At 36.1% G+C, this 22,433-nt stretch overlaps 1 protein-coding gene across 4 annotated transcripts in view; it reads right to left on the bottom strand.

The window, feature by feature from the left end:
- RBM26 (RNA binding motif protein 26) overlaps positions 1-20,360 on the bottom strand; it is a 65,387-nt gene extending 45,027 nt beyond the window's left edge. For all 4 annotated transcript variants that reach the window (XM_088136471.1, XM_088136472.1, XM_088136468.1 and 1 more), the window contains exons 1-12: positions 19,993-20,360; positions 12,433-12,551; positions 11,648-11,784; positions 11,120-11,208; positions 10,057-10,274; positions 9,214-9,474; positions 8,692-8,931; positions 6,713-6,850; positions 5,649-5,789; positions 3,691-3,799; positions 2,247-2,406; positions 1,013-1,177 (exon numbers count right to left, since the gene is read on the bottom strand). In XM_088136471.1, coding sequence (XP_087992597.1) covers positions 1,013-1,177; positions 2,247-2,406; positions 3,691-3,799; positions 5,649-5,789; positions 6,713-6,850; positions 8,692-8,931; positions 9,214-9,474; positions 10,057-10,274; positions 11,120-11,208; positions 11,648-11,784; positions 12,433-12,551; positions 19,993-20,063 — 1,848 coding nt within the window. In that variant the 5' untranslated portion in view covers positions 20,064-20,360. The remainder of the gene's footprint in view (positions 1-1,012; positions 1,178-2,246; positions 2,407-3,690; positions 3,800-5,648; positions 5,790-6,712; positions 6,851-8,691; positions 8,932-9,213; positions 9,475-10,056; positions 10,275-11,119; positions 11,209-11,647; positions 11,785-12,432; positions 12,552-19,992) is intronic.
- Positions 20,361-22,433: the final 2,073 nt, after the last annotated feature.

Here is a 22,433-nt window from a genome sequence, read left to right as displayed (position 1 = left end):
TCTTTAACCTTGCTTGTTTTTGCTAACAATAAATAGAATAAGCCATAGTTCTCAGATTTTTGACATCAGAGAGAACTTTGGTTAATTTTGAAATGAAACCTTTTGATCTCTTTAACTGAAGGAGAAGAGTTTGAAGCTCCTCTAAGTTTGCTTTGGTACCATTTAGCTTTATCTGAACCAGGCTACCAGGCCATTTTATAACATAATTACTAAAAAAACTCTCGGAACTATTTATAAAATAATATTTTTTGTACCACAGGTTCTAATTTGTCTCAAAATTTCATAGTGGTTTTTGAAATAGATTGATTGGAAATTCCTTTAAAATGTTTTCAGTGTCACAATATGTGATCCACTCTTTCACAAGTCCATTTTTTGCAGTGAATTTATTAATATCCTCAGATTATCTTTTCAATAAACATTTATATGTTTCTGCGTAATACTTCAGGTAGTGATCTGGGGATGAGCACTGCAGGTTATCACAAAAACATACTCAAAACATACTTGAAAATATTATTTTCAGGGCCATGCATGCTTCAAAGTTATTCCACAGAAGCGGTTGAACCTCATGAAGCACCTTTCTAATATTTATTAAATAAAGCAAGCCCATCATCTTCTTCAGGCTCATACTAGGAAAAAAAAGGGGGGGTATGCTTTAATGAATAGCAGAGATGCTTTCCCATAAGACTGGAAGCACTCTGAATTATTTTTGAAATGTGCACAACTTCATTTTTCGAAATGAAACTAGTAGGAATAAAGATAACCTTACAAGGAGAACAGTCAGTACTGAAATGCTGTATCGGCTCTGATCCATGACTTTTCCTACATTAAAAATATTCAAATATGTGAAATGAAATATTGAATTATATTCCTAATAAGCAAAATTATTAAAATAAATAATCTTGCCTTCTTAGTACTGGAAGATGCAAGATTCAAACATCTTCCTGAAAACCGAGCTAAAGTAGATATTTAGCTTAAAAGAGCTATCTGAATTAACCAAATTTTATTCCTTTACCTTCTGCACTGAAGTTGTCATTGGTGGAGTACTGCCTTCTCTGTGCCAATAGACTTTGATAAATCGATTATTTAAGACTGCTTCTGTACTCGATATCGCTTTTTTAGCCTCCTCATGGGTAGCAAACTGGATGAGAGCACCTTCTGGATCTCCCTGGTAGGCAACCTATGATTTTCAAGGAAAGCCAAACACAATGTAGAGGAGTGCACAAGAGTCTTTAGGAAAACCATTCAGAGAAAATAAACAACAACACACTCCTGGAAAAAGAGGTAGCATAAGAAAGAGACTCAAGATAATCACACCCTGATTCTGTTTGGAATTCTGTTATTATATCCTATAGGAATAAAGAGAGTTCCAGTAGTCCTCGCATAGTCTATTCTCTGACCAGGCTTACCTCAAAAGGTTGACAAAGAATTATAATAATTTCTGCTGAAATATAAACTGAACATTAGAAACAAGAGGATACAGACCCATTCAGTAGCATCAGCGTGCTTGGCACAACTAGCGAATATTATTTACATCACAAATTCTATTCAATCATAGTACTATTCTAAATGTTCTGAACTAGCATGAAGCCTGCTAAGGGCTTGAAGTTCTATTATCAAAATACTCAGACTTCATCTGCAGAAATACATATGAGCTATGAATGATTGTAACAAATTATGGCTCCCATTCCTATAAAACTGAAATATTTCTTGTAAAACTTTATAGATGTTATGTATGTATGTATGTGATATATGCCCTCTATGTCTTTGTTAAATCCACCAAAAAAATCCCCCATAAACTGATAAGTGGGTACAAACTGGTCTAAATATCCCTTTTATTTTTTTTAAACTGCAGTATAGCAAACTGTAATATAGATTATTTGAGAAGAAAGGAATTACTACCTGTGTCAATTTACAAATCAAGAGATAGACAATTTAATGCCTTCCAAATGTTTGGAATTCAAATTCCCATCAGACCCCATCAGCAGGGACAATTTCAAAGGACTGTGGAATATGTAGGCCAAAATATCTGGAGGGAACAATGTTGCTAATTCTTGCCTTAGACTAACTGCAATGGATTAATTACATGCCAATATTTAACTTGTGATTAAAGCTCCCCGTTTAAACAGCTGATGTATTCATGCTAAAATGGAGTAAATTTTCAAGCCTTATTTATTAGAAAAATGCCATGTTGCGACTTCTGATATATTGTTTTAACAATACAGTAAAAGCTTTACAATATCACCTACCTGCAAATTCACTAAATTTCCAAATTTGCTGAAGTGTTCATTTAGTTTACTAATATTATTAAGTTCTGGAGGAACTCTCCTCAATTCAAGTTTTGTATTTTCATTCCCAAATTGCAACTTCTTCTGGAAAGCTGGACTGTTTGTTCTATTAAAATTTTGTCTGAAATAAAATAATAAAATGCCTAAAGCTATTAGTAGAATTTAATTCATAAGAGAATAGTTAAAATCTGGAATTAAATGATAAATAATCTAAAACTAAATTCTAAGAAGCATTTCTTTTAAACATTGTTGGGAAACAAGAAAAGCCTCAGTATCACTAAGCAGCTACCTAAGTAGGAAAAACCAAAGATCAGTTCATCACCACATGCCAGAATTTATAATATATGTCTATATATACTATATCCATGCTCATAAATGAGTAACATTCCTCTAGATTCCCACATTTCCCTCTGCAGAAACCTCCACAGTACTTGTTTAAAAATTCACTTATGTTTAAAAAAGAGTTTAAAGATTTTCTGCAATGTTTTATCACCCCCTCCCCAAGTTTTCTGATAGGTGGACCCTTCAACTAGTTCTTACATCAAGTCATCTTACCTAGGAAAAAGCAGCGATCTAGAACTTCAGGGAGAGATCTTGAATGAAAGTACTGAATGAAATGTGAACCTGTGTAATCAGCACTGTCCATTTAACCACTCTAGAGTTTAAACTCTAACAAATGCATGAATTTCCACTACAGAGTTCCCCAAAGATTATATACAAGATATGTATAATTCAGTCTTCTATGACTTGCCCTTCAAATGTAAGAATAAGTTGGGTTTATCACAGATTGATCAGAATTGTAATTTGAATCCATACTAAACTCTACCAGATTTAATCTTGTAGTGTATATTGCAAGTTGAATAACTATGCTTAATTCAACTTGGAATGAGGAAGTTATTAACATGTGTATTAAAACTGTTCCTGATTTGGAAAGCAGTATTAACCATGCAGTAACAGAGAGAACTATATCACTGAAGTTATACTATCTTTTAATACAGGTACACAGACAAGTGTTGAGCGTTATAGGGTCCATACAAAAATAACTGAAAACATTATTCATATGATCTGCACCAATGGTATCCCCAGCATCCATCAAAAAAGTCAAGATATGGTTGCAGTAGTGTGATCAAAGCCCTGCTGTTCTACATGAGTACGTGACATAAAGACACATAAAGACTTTGATTATGCTGCTGCAGCAGCTGCTATCTTGACCTTTCTGATCTTCAAACTTTAAATCAAGTGTAGGCAATATTTTTGTACTGTATCTAAATTCCACTCTTTTAAAGTCAAAATATGTGGGGGGGCGGTTTAGGGTGAGCGGTCTTTTGAGCACAGCAGAGGACACAGCAGTTCACTCTTGATTACTCTGCTCACTCTGCTGTTACTAGAGCTAACAATTGCTTACTTGTCAAACCAATTCTTCTTTGCTGGAACTCCATCACCTGCACCAATAGTTCTCTTTCTGGACTCTGAATCCACTACAATCCTCATGCTACTTTTATTTGGAGGTTTTTCTGTGTGGAAGAAAAGAGTACACTGATTAATTTTTAAAGGGTGTTTGTGCATTTTATAGTAGAATTTTCACTCCTTATTACCATCAACTGACTTACTGCATTTTTGCAGCATACTAAATGCTGTCCTTCTTTAAACCCAAGTCCCTTTGATTCAGTGTTAATCCAACATATACTAAGACCAGATGCTTCAAAAGGAAATGCATGAAACCCCACAGGGCAACTATAGAATACACTGCTTAGAAAATAAAATTTCTTTTCAACTATAGACATTTAGCAGATGACTTACAACCTGAAGCCTGAGAGGGATTTGATAGTTGCCAACAGTTTGGAGGAAAAAATAAAGAATGGGAAAGGGGCATGTCATGGAGAAACAGTGAAGTTTAATATGAGATCAGGAGTGTCTCTCGGGGCATACATTCTCTCTGAATTACCTGCATGTGCATTTTGTTTCCTTTTTTTTTTCTTTCCACTTTGATTTTATGACTTACCAATAAGGTTGAAACAAGTTTCTACTAACCTTTTTTTCACACCTATCTTAATCCCCATCTATGTCTGGGTACAAGGTCATCAAGCAAGAAAACACAAATAGCTTCCCAACTCTGGGAAGAAATGCAGCTAAAAACTCTGCTTTTCAGTAGCAGCATTAGTTCTTTGGAATAGCCTTCCAGTGGAAATCAGATTGTATTTAGGAAAATGTTAAAAACTAGGCTTTCATAGAGCATTTATAACTTAAAAGTAGTCATCAATGTATATACGATTCAATATGATGGTATATGTTTCTGGTCCATTATGCTTGTTTTGTGCTTTTATTGACTTTAGATGTTTTTAACTGGATTTACTGTGGGTGTTTTAATCATTTTCTAGGTAACTTGCAAACTACTGAGAGTACCACAATAAGTTGTAATAATTTTAGAACCGGAGTAATACAGAGAAAAAGCCAGACAGATGGGTATCTATAACAAGGATTGCGGAAATGTTGAAATATAGTCTTCCTCATGCTGCCTAGGGAAGTTGCAAATTGAAGTCTTACGTATGTGGATAGCATCCAGTTGGAGAAAGATATCATAATACAATAGTTTGCAGATAGGCAAGACAAACAATGAGACTAGAAATCCAATCTCTAATAAATAGGTTACTTTAACTGAAGTTCATAATTGCTAGAAGGATTCTGGAAAGATAATTAGTAAAGGACTATTCAAAATCAAAAAGCTTTAGTAATGAGGGAAAATAATTTGGGAATATTTCTGCAGACATCATAGTATTAAATCAAGCTTTTCTGACTGCCAAGTACAGAAATCTTCTGGTTTTCCCAAACATGCAAGCTCTCCCTGAGATGATCAGAACTCTGGGTCACCTTATCATATAAAACTTAAAATATTATTTTGTCCACTCCATCATTATTCTTTCCTTTGGTTTCATAACTTCATGAAACTACTGTGCCTGTTAGTCTGAGCTTGTTTAACTTTTAAACACGGCAGCAAACATATATAATTTTAAATGTTTTATAATAAAATGGAGACAGTGCATGTGTGGAGAGAAATGGAAGGTGCATGATTCTAATAGAGAGTACAGTGTGAATGGATTGTTTTTCCATTAAATCATACTCTATAAGCCTTGCAAGCAGGTGTTTGCTTGACAGGGAAAAGTGCAATTGTGATGTCACCAATAGAAATGATCCTTGCAACTCTTGTTCCTATCATATTTCCCAATTAGCAAGATGGAATAACATAAAGGTGAGCATAAGGTGGGAGATGATTCAAGCCTTGTGTGAATAGACTAAACTTAAGGCCTCCAAGAATCATGTGCTACTATCCATCTATATTTTAAAGCAAGAAATCTTTCATATTACCTCTTGGGGGCAGGTCCATATCACCTGAGGTAAGTCCTATCAAATTTGGTCTTTGGGCATGGACTCTGTGTCTATACATAGGTCTTGAAGTGCTGGTTATACTTGGTGCTTCAGGATTATAGCCATCTGTGTCATATGTTTCTGGCAAAAAAGACATTATCTAATTACACAATAATAGAGAAACTTAAACCATATAGTACAGGCATGCAAATCAACCCTTAAGTGATTTAAATCACCAATCTGATTTGGAAAAAAAAGGTAATTTGGCACATATTCAAAAGTAGCTGGATTGCTGAACTGAATCATTTTGAAAGATTGAACGATTACCTACTAAACTGATGTGTGCTAATAGTGTACACAAATCAACTTTACACACTTTAATTGTAGATGTAAGCTTAATACAATTTATATAGGATTAAACAAAAAATTGTTCTCTGGTGATAAATTCTAATCAGAACACAAAATAATGTAACTTTTTTTCCTCATGCAACTTTTTCTACCCAAGTTTTTTAAAAACATTTTTTCTTTAAACTTTGTAACTTATAATAAACTAGTTTGGGAGCTTTCTTAAGCTTTTGACCCTTTGTTAAAATACACACACACAGACACAGGGTAATGTTCCATTAAGTCTGGAAACCTAGTTTTCACAATTCTTTTGATCTTGTCTTGGATTACAAAAACTACGTCTCACACAGAGGCTTATTAAAAATATAGGCAGCGATATTATTTTAGTTAGCTAGAATTATTCTTTTTGCCCTCACAAGTGTCTTCTTTTTAGTAAACTGTATGATGGCAGCCAATTAAGGTACATTCAGTCCCTAATCTTTTACCTCCCTCCATAAATTCAAAATCTGCTGTAAAAGTATGGGGATATTTTAGGACCAGTATAACAGGGGAAGGGAGACTGTAGAGAAAATGAAGAAATGAGAAGTTTCACTATGTAAGGGTGGAGTACTCCTCACGTGACTTTTTTTTCCCTTCCAATATTCTAGTAGTCCACTGCACATTATGTGTAGGAATCATGTCTCCCCTTTCATTGGTTAAAAAAAATTCCAGTACTACACCTGTAAAGAGAGAGGGTGGAGCAGGTGGTGGTTGGTGATGAATCCCTGTTGTTACAACTGTAGGAACAGAGCTGGTAGCAGAATTCGGGGGAGCATCCATACCAGAGGGCTGCAAAGGTGGTAGTGGAGGTGGTGGTCCTACCAAAATGAGAAATAATGGGGTTACAAAAATGAAGAAAAAGCAACCATGTGCTGCACAAAATAAAAGGCCTACACATCTTGTCTTTGGATATATTCTGCATCTTTAGAAATAGATAGCAATACGAAGTAAATAATGGCTAACATGTTTTATTTCCTTGAAAGGGCAATAGTTTCAGGATAGATATAAGTCATTTATCAAGAAAAAATGTCTACAACCACTAGAAATACCTGTTATACCATAAACTACAAATTATTCTCACTGCAAATTCCAACTTGTTGCTTGATGTATAACTATTTTATAGTACAAGTGTCAGAACTGTAACTAAAGGAAACAACAGAGATCACATGACACATTTTTAAATAAAAATATACTGAAGTGTGCTTTGCAATCAATCTCTTAATTTTTTAAAGCTTAGTCTGGATCCTCCATATCTAAAAGGATATCTCCTTCTATATATCTTCATAATGAAAATATGTTAGATTGTTTTGGAGGAAGCTCCACTGTTTAAAGAGAAACAAATGGTTATAAAATGTAGACATTTTTATAGACTGTCAAGTTTTGCATACTCAAGGCAATTTACAAAACACTAGGAAAAATACATTCATAAAACCAGGAGTAATTAATACTAAATAATTATCCATAAAATAGCTGAAACACCATTAGATCCCAAAAGCATAGTTAACAGGTAAGTGTTAAGAAATTTTCAAAAGCCTAGGACATTGAGGGCATTTTATTCCTCAGGAGGCAAAGTGTCCACATAAGGTATGTTATTGGGGCCCCACCAATTTCACTTCATGTGGTTAAGATCATCACTAAGCCTTCCCAGCAAGAATGCATGGAATATATCACATCTTGCCAGGAGAGATGGTCCTGTAACTAGCTGGGAGCCAAGCTACATAAAGCTTGAAGGATAATAACCAACACTTTGAATGGGGCCCATAACAAATTAGCAACAGTAGAGTAGCCACACCACAGAATTTATTAGCACCAGTTAGCTGTTCTGGACCAACTAAGCTTCCAAGTTGCCTTCAAAGACAGTCCCACACAAAATCCATTGTAGAAATCTAACCACAAGGTGACATGAAATAGCTCACTGTTGTTAAGGTTTCCTGATCCAGGTAGGCCTGCAAGTGGCACACCATCTGAATATTAAGAGGACTGGGGGAACACACTACTTCCATTCAGGTCCTGACAAAAGTCATCCAGCAGAACAAACAACACTATTTCCATCTCACGCCCTGATTTGAAACCTGACTGAAAAGGGTCCAGAAAATCTTTTTCCTACAGGATTATCTACAACTGAAGCCCCATACCTTCCCTGAAAAGGGAAGCTTAGAGATTGGTATCAGGATGGATGTTCTTAACCAATCCCTTGCCCCTACAGAGGTTCAGCACCAACTAAATGGTTGTAAATCAGAAAGTGAACTGACCAGCCTCAACCTCTCCCTAAGGCCCAATGTAACGTATAGGCACTCTCACTCATCCATGTGCAAAGCAAGCACATCTGGTCTTAGTCAAGGTCTCAAGAAAAAATCACCGCTATACCTCCTTCCCAGCCATGGCATTAGGACTGCTGGGGCATCTAGAAATCCGGTGGGCAAATTTCAGAAGTGCTATGCTATCTTTGTCCAATCAAATTTCCATAAGACAAGTGAGATCCATATGTTTGTCCACTACCACATTATAGAGAAAACAGAACTTATTTCACACAGATCTGGTATCTACCAGAAATCACACTGATTTCAACAAAACCCAACCATGATTAATAAACTCTACCTGAATGCACAATGTATAATATTTGCAGCCAAGTCATAGATTTACAATTAATAGAACCTACCTGTCACAGGTGGAAGACTGGGAGGTAAAGGGCCTGGAGGTGGAACAGGCGGTCTAAGATTTACAGGAGGAGGAGTAAGAATAGGTGGTGGAGGAGGAAGTCCTGGAGGAGGAGGTCCTTCGACAACTGGAGGCTGTGCTGGAAAAGGCAGCATGCCTGGAAGGTTCACATCTTCTACAACTACAGGGTCACTTCCATGATCAAAAGGACACATGTCTCCTCTCATACAAAACCCTTTTTCTGAAAAGTTAAAGCAAAATAAAATTAGGAACCTGTACCATTCTGAGCAATAAACATTAACAATGTAGCTATACAATAATTAAACATATTACAATGTAATAACTTTTATTTTTTATACTTTTACACAATAGTATATAAAATACTAAAAACAAAATAATTTAATGAGAATATTTAAGATCTTTGATCATCAATACCTGAGGAGCTCAAGGAAAAAAACTTACAAATATAAAAATAACATATGGATCTTAACTTCAATATTTGGATCTAATTTTCTGGGCTTACCATCGTAGTCTCTGCACCGTTTCTTTGGTAGTGGAGGTCTTCCATAGGAATTGTGGTCCAACTGTTCTTCATGAAATTCTGACCAACTTTCAGTAGTACTATTTCCATGATGAGTGGGAGCAATAACAGTTATAGTGCTACTTAGCGTAGGGACAGGATAGTGGCCAGATGAAATGTTTGTTACAGAAGAAACAGGAGTGTAATTATTTTCTAATGGCTCTGTTCTGTCCAAGTCATACTTTGGCTTCCCCAGATCTCTTTCTATAAAAGAACATTTGAGAAGTGTGCAAGGTAACAAGGTAATATAAGGAAAACATCAACAATTATGCAGACTAATCAATTTCTAAAAAAAAAAAAAAAACCCTTCCAAAATCCAACTAATGTAACAAAAAATATCAGACAATACAACTGTGACCATTTCAAAGAATATAATAAATTCTGAAATATGTATACATTCTTTTGAGTGGGCATCTCCAGCTTTTAGTAATTTGGAGACTGCACAAAGATTTGTCCTAAGATAGACAGATATTTTTAATTGCAGCCAAGAACAGACAGTGCTCTGGACAACAGAGCCAGGACATTCAAATACATGTTGGACTTACAATTTCAGATAATTCCCTTCTACTTGTAATATGCAGGGTAAGGAAAAAGCATGGAGGGGAAAGCTAAAAGCCAAAAATCTGCTCTATATCTCTCCTACGAGGGCAAAGAAGGTCTGAGTACAATTCCCTACATACTACATTGATAATCTTGAGTCACTTGTTTGAGATAGGCTACTATACAAAATCCCATTTATTTAAATGAAATGTATTGTGCTCACTAATACTTAAGGTAATTAGTTACCTCTGCTTCTTGTTCTACTTCTAGTGCGGCTCCTACTTCTGTCTCTATCTCGATCCCGCAACCTTTCTTTACTCCAGCTTCGACTACGGCTCCTGCTGTAGCTCCGGCTCCTTCCTCTTCTTCTATTGTAGCGGTCTCTATAGGATTCTCTTCGTGGAGGATTCCGATCATAATCTCTCTTGCGAGAACGCTCTTCTTTCTTCCTTTCATCTCTGCTTCTAAATATTTTGGACAAGAAAAAATTATAGGACTAAATTTAATATCCTAAATGGAAAATGGAACCTGTAATTCATACAAAAGACAAAAAAAGACTATTTGCATCCAAATTAGTAGAAATATTTAACAAAAAATTAAGATAATCACAGAAAATATTGCAAAAAAAGGTTATGGGTAGAAATGCAAAATTCATCAATTTGGGAATGGAACTTTCCAAACAACTGTGGAATATTCCATTCCAACTCTGGACCATGGTATGCCAATGACGGTTCAGCAATGTCTGGAAATAATTCCTTCAAACCAGAAGTGGTTCAAGGTCTCTCAGATGTAAGCTCTTTGCAATGTTCCATTTTTGGACTGATGAGTTATGCTCATCCCTAATTACCAGGTCAATGTAAATATCAAAAACCAGCACTATATATTGGCTACAACAAAACTATAAAAGTAACTAACCTGCAAATTTAGTGCCTGAACAGCCTTGACATATATAGTATTGGCTAATTCTGTTAATTATTCAGAAGCAGAAAAGAGAAAAGTCCAGATACTAGCAATTTTCTAAAATGTAATTATTCTATTGTAAATAAGCTACTGTATATTTCAGATATAAAGGGTGAAGACAGTTCAAGAAAAGCACTTGCTTGTACCTCTATTACAAACATAGTTAAGTTCAAAATAAAACTTATATTTTTAAATTTTTGTTTAAAACACATTCTACATACACTTGATAATTTGTGCCTTTGAACTTTGCGATACTGAAATAAACCAATGTCTCAGCATTTATATAAGAAAAGAGTCCTAAAATCAGAAATATTTATCAATTGCAAGAATAAGAAAAAACAGGCATTACCTGGTTTCTCGGTATCGTGAACTTGACTGAGGAGGACTATGATTAAGCCTTCTAGAGAATTTTTTCTCTCGTTCTTCCTCTTTAATTACCTTGATAAAAAGGAATATGAAAGAGATCTTATTCTAACAACTCCCAAAAAAGAACCTTTACAAAGTTCTCCTGAGTTTTTTTTTTTTTACAAACCTTACACATCTCAACTTATTTATCCTACAGAAAATAATATGTCACAACAGTAACATAAAAATAAAGTATTAGAGATATTTTGTGCTACTTTGCTCTATTTGTACCCTTTACCACCTGTTTCTCATAGTATTAGGTAATCTGATACTCTAAGTTTTATATCTGTACCATACATGTTGCTAGGATTAATTATGACTGAAGTCTATCCTCTAGAAGATATCCATCAAAAATATCATAGTTGTAACAAACTGGCATTTAAATGTACTGAAAGTAAAAATAGCAATGAAATATGTAAATCAGGCTAAAAGATATAACATAAGCTTAAGAAAAAATATGACTGATTACTACCTCTTCTTTTTTTGCTTCTTTTTCTTGATGCTGAAAGAAGTCTGATTTCAGGCTTCCTGAGGATGGCTGCTCTGGTGGAGGTAGGTAACTCTTGGTATTTACAGCATCAAATAATTTTTCTACAAATATCTGTGTCTCTGAAATGAAATCCAAACAGTATATAGTGCACAAACTGGCAGTTGAGGAGTAGTCTTAATGGCTATTATTACTTGGAAAAATGACAGTTTTATACTTGCTCAGCATTGGGACAATTCTATTTTCAGGCACCAATTCTAGGATTTCCAGCTTTGGAAACAACATACATAGCCTTATGTTGGTTCTGCAATGAGACATTAACTGACTACGGTAATAACAAAATAACAACAACAACAACCACACATTCAGCTGCTCAGGCACTGATGTTTTCAAGCAAGAATAACCCTTTAGAATGCTTAGATGGGGAAAGAGGATTGTTTCAAGCAATCAAGGGGAAATAGAAGCACATGCTAACTGTCTGAAAGTTGACTGATATTTTATTCTAGGAAGTTGTCTAGTAACTTTTGAAAACATATTATTCAGAGAGTCCAAAAGCAAAATTCATGGTGACCTTATCTGCAACAACAGCATTTGAATATCAGTCAGTCAAAGTTTATGCTAGATGTTGTATTATATTTTTATGTTTCTATGGGGAATAAAGGCATTGGTAAAGTCATTTCCAATTTGTAATTAAAATCAAATGGATTAAATTTTAAATGAGATTAGACTTTGAAATAAGATGCTGAAGCTTTAAATTTACAAGATCTTACCCTTCTGAAGAAACACATCCAGTTGATCGACACATAGTGCTTTAAGTTCTTTCTCACTTTTATCTTTTTTCACCAAAGCAAGAACATACTTAGCAAGGGCTGATGGATCTGCATCACATCTACAAATGAAGAGGAACACAACTTATTCATAAAGGTATTTTTAAACCTCACTTCCAGGTAATATATTATGTCTAGCATGTCCCATATATGTACTCTTTTATTTGATGTAAATTATACCTAACAAACTCAAGTTTAATTTATAATAATAACATAGTTGCTACTTGCATAGAATTTTATTCCAAATATATCCAGCTACAGCTTACTATTTCCTACCCCTTAAAATTACGTTCAGGCTATATTAAAAAACGGTGTGTTTTTTAAATTGAATTCCTTTCAACTGAACGCTACTACAGAATTGATTTTACCAGTATATATTATCATTATATATCTAGCAATTATTTCTGCAGATATAGTGAGTAAAATCTTAAAGCAGTAGAAAAAGAGAAAAACACTAGTACTAAAAATAAAAGCTTTTCATCAAAAGTCCCCAAAAGAAAATCCTGTATTATTTTACTTCTTGAAGAAAGTTGTAAGGTTTTACAAGAGATGTACAATTAAATATTATTTTAGGATGCTGAATTATGGAGAAGATTTTTATCCAAGTAATATCACCTCTTTAGTGATATTTGAAAGGCAGCATAATTTGTCTAATCATGATGATAAGGAGTTTAGCCTTCTCAGAATATAGTATGTCAAGATATTTTTCCTAACTGGAAATTCCTTTAAATACTGATGGGATAGTTATAACAGCACCTAGTTTAGATAAAACAATCTTGTTTTATATTAATTATGTCGAGTAACAGAAAGATCTCAATCTATATTACAGGGATTCTATTAATCTATTAACATTAAGTCATGAGCAAGCAGGCTTCAAAGGTGATTTCCAAAAAATGGTGGAAACACTTTCCAATATCAGAGATCTCTGGAAGGCTGGATGTTCTTCTAAATTAAAAATTAACTTTAAAATACGTTAGTGGTATCTCATGAACCATATCCTTCAGCAAAAAAACAGTTACCTCCAAAGAAGCAATATTTAACAAAGATTTATGTTAAATATTTCACAAAAGATTTATGTTAAATATTTCACAAAAGATTTATGTTAAATATTTAACATAAGGTTTTAGTATAAGTTCCTTCTATATCTAAATGACAAAAATACTCTTCAGGGCCTTTTTTTCTTTAATTTGGAACTGAATTAAGAACCACAGAACAGGAGCTTGTAGTTCTTAAAGTTTCTAGGTTGTTAGTTTTTAAAAAAAATCATACTAATAAAAATTTTACGGGCAAGGGGCCAACATATCTGATACACACAGACACACACAGAGTATATATACAGTGCATTCCTAAAGTATTCAGACCCCCTTCACTTTTTTCAATTTTGTTATGTTGCAGCCTGATGCCAAAATCATTCAAATTCATTTTTTTCTCATTAATCTACACTCAGTACCCCATAATGTTAAAGTGAAAACAGAATTTTAGAAATGTCTGTAAATTTATTAAAAAGGAAAAACTGAAATATTACATGTACTTAAGTATTCAGACCCTTTACTCAGTACTTTGTTGAAGCACCTTTGGCAGCAATTACAGCCTCAAGTCTTTTTCGGTATGACGCGACAAGCTTTGCACACCTGGATTGGGGGATTTTGCCCTTCTTTGCAAATCCTCTCAAGCTCAATCAGGTTGGATGGGGACCATTGGTGGACAGCCATTTTCAGATCTCTCCAGAGATGTTCAATAGGGTTCAAGTCAGGGGTCTGGCTGGGCCACTCTAGGACATTCACAGAGTTGTCCCTAAGCCATTCCTGTGTTGTCATGGCTGTGTGCTTAGGATCATTGTCATGCTGGAAGGGGAACCTTCGGCCCAGTCTGAGGTCCTGAGCGCTGTGGAACAGGTTTTCATTGAGGATATCTCTGTACTTTGCTCCATTCAGCTTTCCCTTAACTCTGACCAGTCTCCCAGTCCCTGTTGCTGAAAAACACCCCCACAGCATGATGCTGCCACCACCATTCTTCACTGTTGGGATGGTATTGGGCAGGTGATGAGTGGTGCCTGGTTTCCTCCAGACATAATGTTTAGAATTGAGGCCAAACAGTTCAATCTTGGTTTCATCAAACCAGAGAATCTTGTTCCTTATAGTTGAGAGTCCTTCAGGTGCTTTTTTGCAAACTCCAAGCGGGCTTTCATGTGTTTTGCACTGAGGAGAGGCTTCCATCTAGCCACTCTGCCATAAAGTCCAGATTGGTGGAGGGCTGCAGTGATGGTTGTTCTTCTGGAACTTTGTCCCATCTCCACACAGGATCTCTGGACCTCAGTCAGAGTGACCATCGGGTTCTTGGTCACCTCTCTTACTGAGTCTCTTCTCCCCTGATTGCTCAGTTTGGGCAGGTGACCAGCTCTTGGAAGAGTCCTGGTTGTGTCAGACTTCCATTTGAGAATTATGGAGGCCACTGTGCTCTTGGGAACCTTCAGTGCAGCAGAAATTTTTTTGTAGCCTTGCCCAGATCTGTGCAATAATCCTGTCTCTGAGCTCCGCAGGCAGTTCCTTTGACCTCATGGCTTTTGCTCTGATACAGTATGCATTGTCAGCTGTGAGGCCTTCTATAGAGAGGTGTGTGCCTTTCCAAATCATGTCCAAGCAATTTAACTTACCACAGGTAGACTCTAATCAAGGTGTAGAAACAGCTCAGCAACAATCAAGAGAAGTGGGAGGCACCTGAGCTAAATTTCATGTGTTATTGCAAAGGGTCTGAATACTTATGCCAATGTGATATTTCAGTTTTTCCTTTTTAATAAATTTACAGACATTTCTAAAATTCTGTTTTCACTTTGTCATTATGGGGTACTGAGTGTAGATTAATGAGGGAAAAAAAAGAATTTGAATGATTGTAGCATCAGGCTGCAACATAACAAAATTGAAAAAAGTGAAAGTGGTCTGAATACTTTCCGAACACACTGTATATATACAGTGCACGTATGTGTATATATGTGTGTGTATATCTCAATCACATTATAATACAACTAAATTAGTAATAAATCATCTCTTTATTTTCAAAGTGAATTTTAAATCAATTTAGTCATGCAAAGCCATAAGTATAGCCAACCATAGCATGATGTATGAATATAGGACTGATTTCAGCTGAAAACAAAAAAAAGGAAAAAACCGACATTTGTTTTTAGTTTATAAATGACTTCATTTTCAAATGTCATGCTACCTACCCCTTAAAACTAACATTTGCAGTTTCTTACATCTCTAATATGTACTTTAATTCAAAAGTAACAATGTTAGTTTGTGTCTGATAAATTCTAACGTATAACAAGAAAAGACTGTACTGTATGCTGTTACAGTCTTCTTTGAAATCTAAACTATTAACATAGTTACATCATTAGAAAAAAGCCTCATGAAATAAATTCAAAACTAAGGGTCTCTCAAATTACATATATCATTTCATCTAAGTAATGATTAGTAAATCTGTGGTCCTTCAAGTCTTGCTGAACTACAGACTACAACATCTTGTACCACTAGCTAGGTATACTGGACACTGTAATTCAGCAAGATCTGGAGGTCATTTATTAACCACACTGCAGCTTAGCAGCCACAGTACATCACTCCATAAGTTCTGAAGTTTGTGAATTGATGTGTACATTGAAAATGCGTTTATTCCTGATGTAAGAAATCAACCCAGAAACCTATTTACATGAAAAGTCTCTTTACTGATTCATTGACAACTTGCTTCTCCTAATAAACTGAATAAAAAGCTGCAGAAATTAAGCGTCAGAAGCAAAATAGGCAATAGTTGTATACCTCAATTCCTGGCTCTAATTGCTGTATTTGTACCCAATATTCTGGTCTACATACTTTTTACATCTGATAACAATAAATGTAAATGTTGGCAATATCAAGGAACCAGTCCAATTACTAATGATCATTCTTGTGATTTCAGGGATCCTAAAGCATACAAAAATTATTCTGAATGAAGCAGCCATACAATTTCCTCATAAATGAAAATAAAAGCTGATGTGAGAATGATCTGACTGCAACATCTGTTACCCTACTGATTGCCAGGGTTGATTTGGCTATGTGGCTGACTAGACGGGTGTCACCTTCCTTCCTCAGTGTTCCATGTGCATCCTTCCCAAAGTTGCATGCTTAATAGAAGAGGGGTCCATCTCAGACAGTAGTATATCAATCTTCAGTCAACAATAGCTGTGCTCCCCTGCTAGAACCTCCAAATGAGTAAATGCTGTATCTAAGCATTTGGCCTTAACACCACTCTTGGAGTATAGATATAGAATATTTTCTGAAAATGGGAATATTCTATATTAACGTGCTCTGAATCAGTCAACAAAAAATGGCACTCTTTGTCCATAAAGATGACAACTGAAGGTATATCTTTCTAATGATCTAAACTTCATTCTGATGTCTTGCCATTTTATCCTTAATTTCAACTCCATTCCTGATCTTTTGGGAGATCTCTAGATATTACTTTTAAGCATTTTTTCTTGCTATATTCTCATCTTTGATGGTTCCCTGTTTTTTATTTATTTAAATACCTTCTTATATTTTCAGTGTCATTTTGATTCAAATGTTGCTAGCTTTTCCTTTCTTTGCTATAGATTTCACCTATACAAATCTTATTTGCCATAGGAGATACAAGAGGAGTTACAATTAAACCATCTTCTTACTCATATTCCCTTTATAATGATTCACAAAATCCCAGGGTATTTAACAAGCACAAAGAGCACTGCATTTTAATGAGCTTATGTTTCCACAATATCTATATACAGTATAATCAAAATGTTCAACTATTCAATATTAGCAAATAACTTGTGTAAAGAACATAATGCCAAAAGAGGTAAGGCAGTTTGAAAATCCTAAAAAAAAAGAAAAAAAGAAAAGAAAAGCCAAAGCAACAAGTTCAAATGAGATACAAATTAAACACCCCAAGGAGCAGTGCAGTAAATCAACACTTGTAACAAGACTAAAAGTGTTTGCCCAGTCTGCATGGATAATATCTCCAGGGACATTTCCAACTTGGGAGAAAGATAGAAAAGAAAACAATAGGAAAGATTGTTCAGAATAATACATCAAATACATTATTTTTGCAGTAAGTGTAGCTTATTTACTGCTGATGTACCAAGAAAACCTTCAGCCTAATAAAAGACAAATGGGATTAGGGCAGCCTCATAGAACAGTTGTGAAGAAAGACCAATAACAAAAAAGTCATCTTGATATGTGTGATACTCAAAAAGGTCGTCTTAATATAAATGAGCAAATTAAAACTTCCTAAATCCACATATATGCCCTGCCTCCTAAAAGTCTGATCAAGTCATGTTTGAAAGTGAATTCTGAAGGAGAAAGGAGAAACAGACTCAACTACTGCATATCAAAATATTGGTGTAGGAGAAGGATGAAAAGTCACATTTTGAATGTTCCTCTGTCACAAAAAAGTGTACTAATATTTCCCTAATACAAATTTCTAATGCAGTTAAAAAAAAAAACAGGCTGCATAAGAAACTCATTCTGGATATGCAACTCCATTATATGCTGAAATTCTACTACACAGAGGTCAGACCTGTGTTCTTGAAAGCAAGTATCATGTATGTACATGTGCCTAGAGCAGATGCTGCCATAATGTATGCATTTTCCTACTCTAGTACTTTGCTACTGTAGTAATGGGTAGGTGGAGAAGGGGTTCCCTAGGTACCCACAATAATTTAATATGCCCTTAATATTTTCAATATTGATCCCACATTCAACGTCACACATTTAGAATCAAGTTGCCAGCTCATCCAGGGCATACATGATAAATAACTTCTATTTATATAAAGTCACGGTTTTCTCAAGAAAAAAAGAACCCTAGTAATATGTTTTGTCCATAATAGTCACACCTCTGGTGTTGTAACAAAATTTTCAGGAATGGAGGAAAAATCAGTTCACAAATTGAGCAGAATATTAACTGTTCTATACTTAATTGATGAGTTTCTACAAACTGTATCAAATATAACAGTGTAGCAAAAAGTATCCTCCAGTTTCTAAAATTGGAGCGAGCATTAATCCAGCCATGATTCTTCCCTACAGCTTTTGTGCAGCAGTTAAGTTAAAATGGGAGAAATAGCAATTAACATAGCTAAGTTCTCACCATCCTTTACTGCACATCGCATCTTGTATTCTTGCATATGAGGTTCTGAATGCTGTAACAGTATTTTTGATTAAATGGATTTTAATCTCACAAATATACAGGCAGTAATTCTTTTTAAGGTCCAAAAAGACTCCTTGTATTATTCAAAGTAAAAGTAACCTCAGTTAAGAGCTGCTGTTGAAAACAAACTGTAAGCCAAATAATTGTAAGCAGTCAGATTTTGCTATGTATCTTATTAATCAAAGAACCAAAGAGTGAAGTAAATAATTGTATTAATTAACGGCTTAAGCTCTAGTTTGATGGTCCTTGGAAAATCCTCCCTGGAGCCATAAATCAATCTAGATTCCACTTTAACAACAAGAACCAGTCTTACACACATATACATTTTTCTAATCCTATAGAAATAAATCTCTACAGCTGGTACTTCACTATTTTTGCCATTGAGGAGTGGAAGGAAAGTGATTTTATGAGGCTCTGGCAAAGTTACCAGAGAGCCAGTAACTCTGATCCACCAAAACTAATAGAATAAAGGTAAGGAACACTGGGAAAGCCAGCTGAAAAAGCAAAACACACTGATTGACTTATGTTTTATCTCAAACTCTTCCCTTATTACCACAATGCCAGCAACAGCCCAAAAAGATGACACGGTTCCTTCACTCCTGGATCACCTAAGTGGCAGAAGCAGGGTTGCTCAAAGGAATGATATCAGACAAGAACTCACTTATTGCTATTTTGAACATTATTTCTATGTACTGACAGCAGCATGGATCTTTGCAAACTAATGCAGTTTCACAAATAAGTAGCAGCAAAATCTAGATGTAATGGGAATCAATCAGTACCATGGTGTCAAAACTACAGAACACACTGGGTATTTGCATGCTATGCACAAATATCTAAAAGATTAACAAAAGGATTTTCTTGCATATCTCCAATCCGGTACTGTAAATTAATCTGTGCAATCTAGTTTTGATATAGGTAGGTTAAGCTTTGAATGAGCTGTATTGCTACAGACCGCTGGTGGGTATCTAAAACCTCCCTCCATACATCACCTTCCCACCCCTTTACACGCATGTATCCATATGGAACTAAATTTGAAGGGAGAGAAAAATTGAGTTACACATCACCATGTTTTAATACAAACGCTGCACTCTGGGGGTGAACTTCCTCACTGGAAAATAGGGGTCATTTAGGGCTCTGTTTATATCAGGAGTAGGTCTCCAATTAGATTTCGCACTGCGTGCACGAATCCCAGCGTGCATTTCCATGGACACCCCCCAGCCCCAGACCTACACATGTGGGTCGGGGTGTGCACATGTGAGCCCTTATAAGGGGCTAAAGGGGAGTGGCTCGGTTACTCACATGGGCTCCAAGGTTTTGCTGAGCCAGGATTTCAGCGCCTCGAAGTTTTCTATGATCATTTTAACCACCATCCAGAGCGGCCTGAGCCCCGCCTCCCCAGGCAGCAATGGCAGAGGTGGCCGCGAGGGCCCGGGGCCCCAGCCAAGAAAGGGGCGGGACCAGGAACGACAGTTGACACGACACTCCTCCGCAAGCGGGCCGACCGCAGGGTCCGGCGCTGGGCGCACAACCCGACCGGGAATTCCGCTCACAGCCCGGGCCAATGCAGCCGCCCGAGCGCCCCTGCTCGCCAAGGTCGCCGCTTGTGCCTTTTTCCCGTGCGGCAGTGGCGGCGGCGGCGGCGGCGGCAGCGACTACGGAGACCACCGCGCCAGAACAACTAAGATGGCGACCCAGAGCTGTCGCGAGACTTAGGGAAACCTCGCGAGGAAGAGACGGGATGAGAGGCCGGCGGGAGGAAGCGGGGAAATCGCGCGGGGAGGGCGAGGGGGGAGGCGCCCGGCGGGCCTTTGCTCAGCGGGCGCGGGTGGCCCCTTCTGTTCCCCGCTCCGGGATGCTCTGGAGGGAAGGTGCAGCCGCATAAAGGGTCCCCGCAGGCCTGCCCCAGAAGAGCGACTAATGGCCTTTTAGACATAATACCATTCTTGGCAAACAAAGAAAGCCAGGGGAAAACAGGTAGCCTGAAAAGTATTCTGTTTTAAAACCTGACCTTTTTTCCCCATCTGTGTAATTCTTATGCATAAATAAATACGCAGAAGCTTCACGTGTCTGCTGAAAAGCGCACTAGTCCATTACCTGGCCTTCATAGCCTGGCATCTCACAGCCACATTTTATTCTATTATTGTATGATATAATTATATGATATAATTACACGCGCGCACCCTCTCCTCATGGGTTCGATGAAATGAGCTCTGGTCCAAATCTAAATCTTTAGATTCTTACATTTCACTAGACCAGTTTGCAAAACTTAATTAACATAACATTAAGGGTTAATCACCGTTGTCTCTAGCTGTCTCTTCTGGGCAATGGCCCAATTTAATGGGAGCAAACTCTGGTACTGTACTTGGGGAGAGTTGACACCAAAATGCATATAAAATCTGGTTATTGGGATTATAACGCAGTAAAATTTTGGCTGTTTTTATTAGAAATGTTGCTGCTCCAGTGAAGTATGCAGAATCAAAGGGGTCCTCAGATTAAGCTGCATGAGATGGCATTGTTAAACATGCTTCTCAAATAGACCATTTGTTATTTTAAAACGTGTTAATTTAAACAAAACTCATTTGTAATTGAGCAGTAAGCTTTTAGGACAAGTGCAGTTGGATATTTTACAAACTTTTGTCCTTTTTATTTAGTGCTTTCACACAAAGAATAATTTTTAAGATTATTTCATTCAGAGCAGATACTTCTGGCCTGACAGTTGTTAAAGCAAATAAAAGTGCACTTCTATGGAGTGGAATATACAGTAAAACTGATATATACACACAAAATGTGACTGGGTTTACAATTTCATCTGGTGATGGACGATGCTAATCTTTTTCTAAGCATAAATCTGCCACAAAATAGTGACCTAGATCCCTAGAAGTCTGTCCCAGAAATGATACAACTTGAGAAGTGCTGATTTATCTGCAAAGTACTTCTTTCCCACCTGGTGTAACATGGTTTCTCCCACCTATTCTCCATTTAAAATACCTCCCTCAACACTTATTTTATACAGTGTTTATGTAATGTTGGTATAATACAAAGTTTATAAAATATTTTTATATACATTATGTTCACAGGCAATATGTTTCACATCTCAGTGCAAAGACCAAAGATTTACAGAACAAGACTATGAATATGTTTTACACAGATCAGAAGGAAACCTTACTGAATCCAGTGGGGCCTACTTCTATGCTAGGGAATAAGTGTAAATGATTGCATAATTAATAAGCCAAAGGTAGTGGTTTTCTTAGAGACATTTCATGGACTTACTCCTCTTATTGAAACATTCTGAATTCAAATTAAGTCCTAGAGAGAAGCACTTGCAAGTAGTTTACACACAAATCACATTGCCAGTCATATACTTACACTTGACCTTAGTTCATAAAGAACTGTGATCACAAATTATTAATAACTGAAAGAAATTATTAATTTAAGAACCTATAAAAGACTTGCTGAAGCAGACCAAGGCCCTAATCACCATTTTTTATCACATGGTGACCACTTCCACTTTTCTTTTTGATACATCTAATATTTAAAAGAAGGTTATTTTTGATCCTGGAGATAGTCTAAAATATTAAAGCTACTAATAATCTCCTCTCTGTATTTATCTTGTATTTAAATCATTCACATATTTCAAGTTATTGGAAAAATCCATTCTAATGCTAATTTTTGCTTACCCTGTAACTAGGTGTAATTGATTGTAAAGAGTTAAATAACTAAATTGTTCCTCGTTTTTAAAT

The sequence above is a fragment of the Python bivittatus genome, unplaced genomic scaffold (genome assembly GCF_059951505.1).
Source record: "Python bivittatus isolate LINGU-HERP-01145 unplaced genomic scaffold, Pbiv_v1 ctg000060_np1212, whole genome shotgun sequence".
Taxonomy (NCBI): Eukaryota; Metazoa; Chordata; class Lepidosauria; order Squamata; family Pythonidae; genus Python; species Python bivittatus.
Note: the sequence above shows the minus strand (reverse complement) of the source record. Positions and strands in the feature narration are given on the sequence as shown.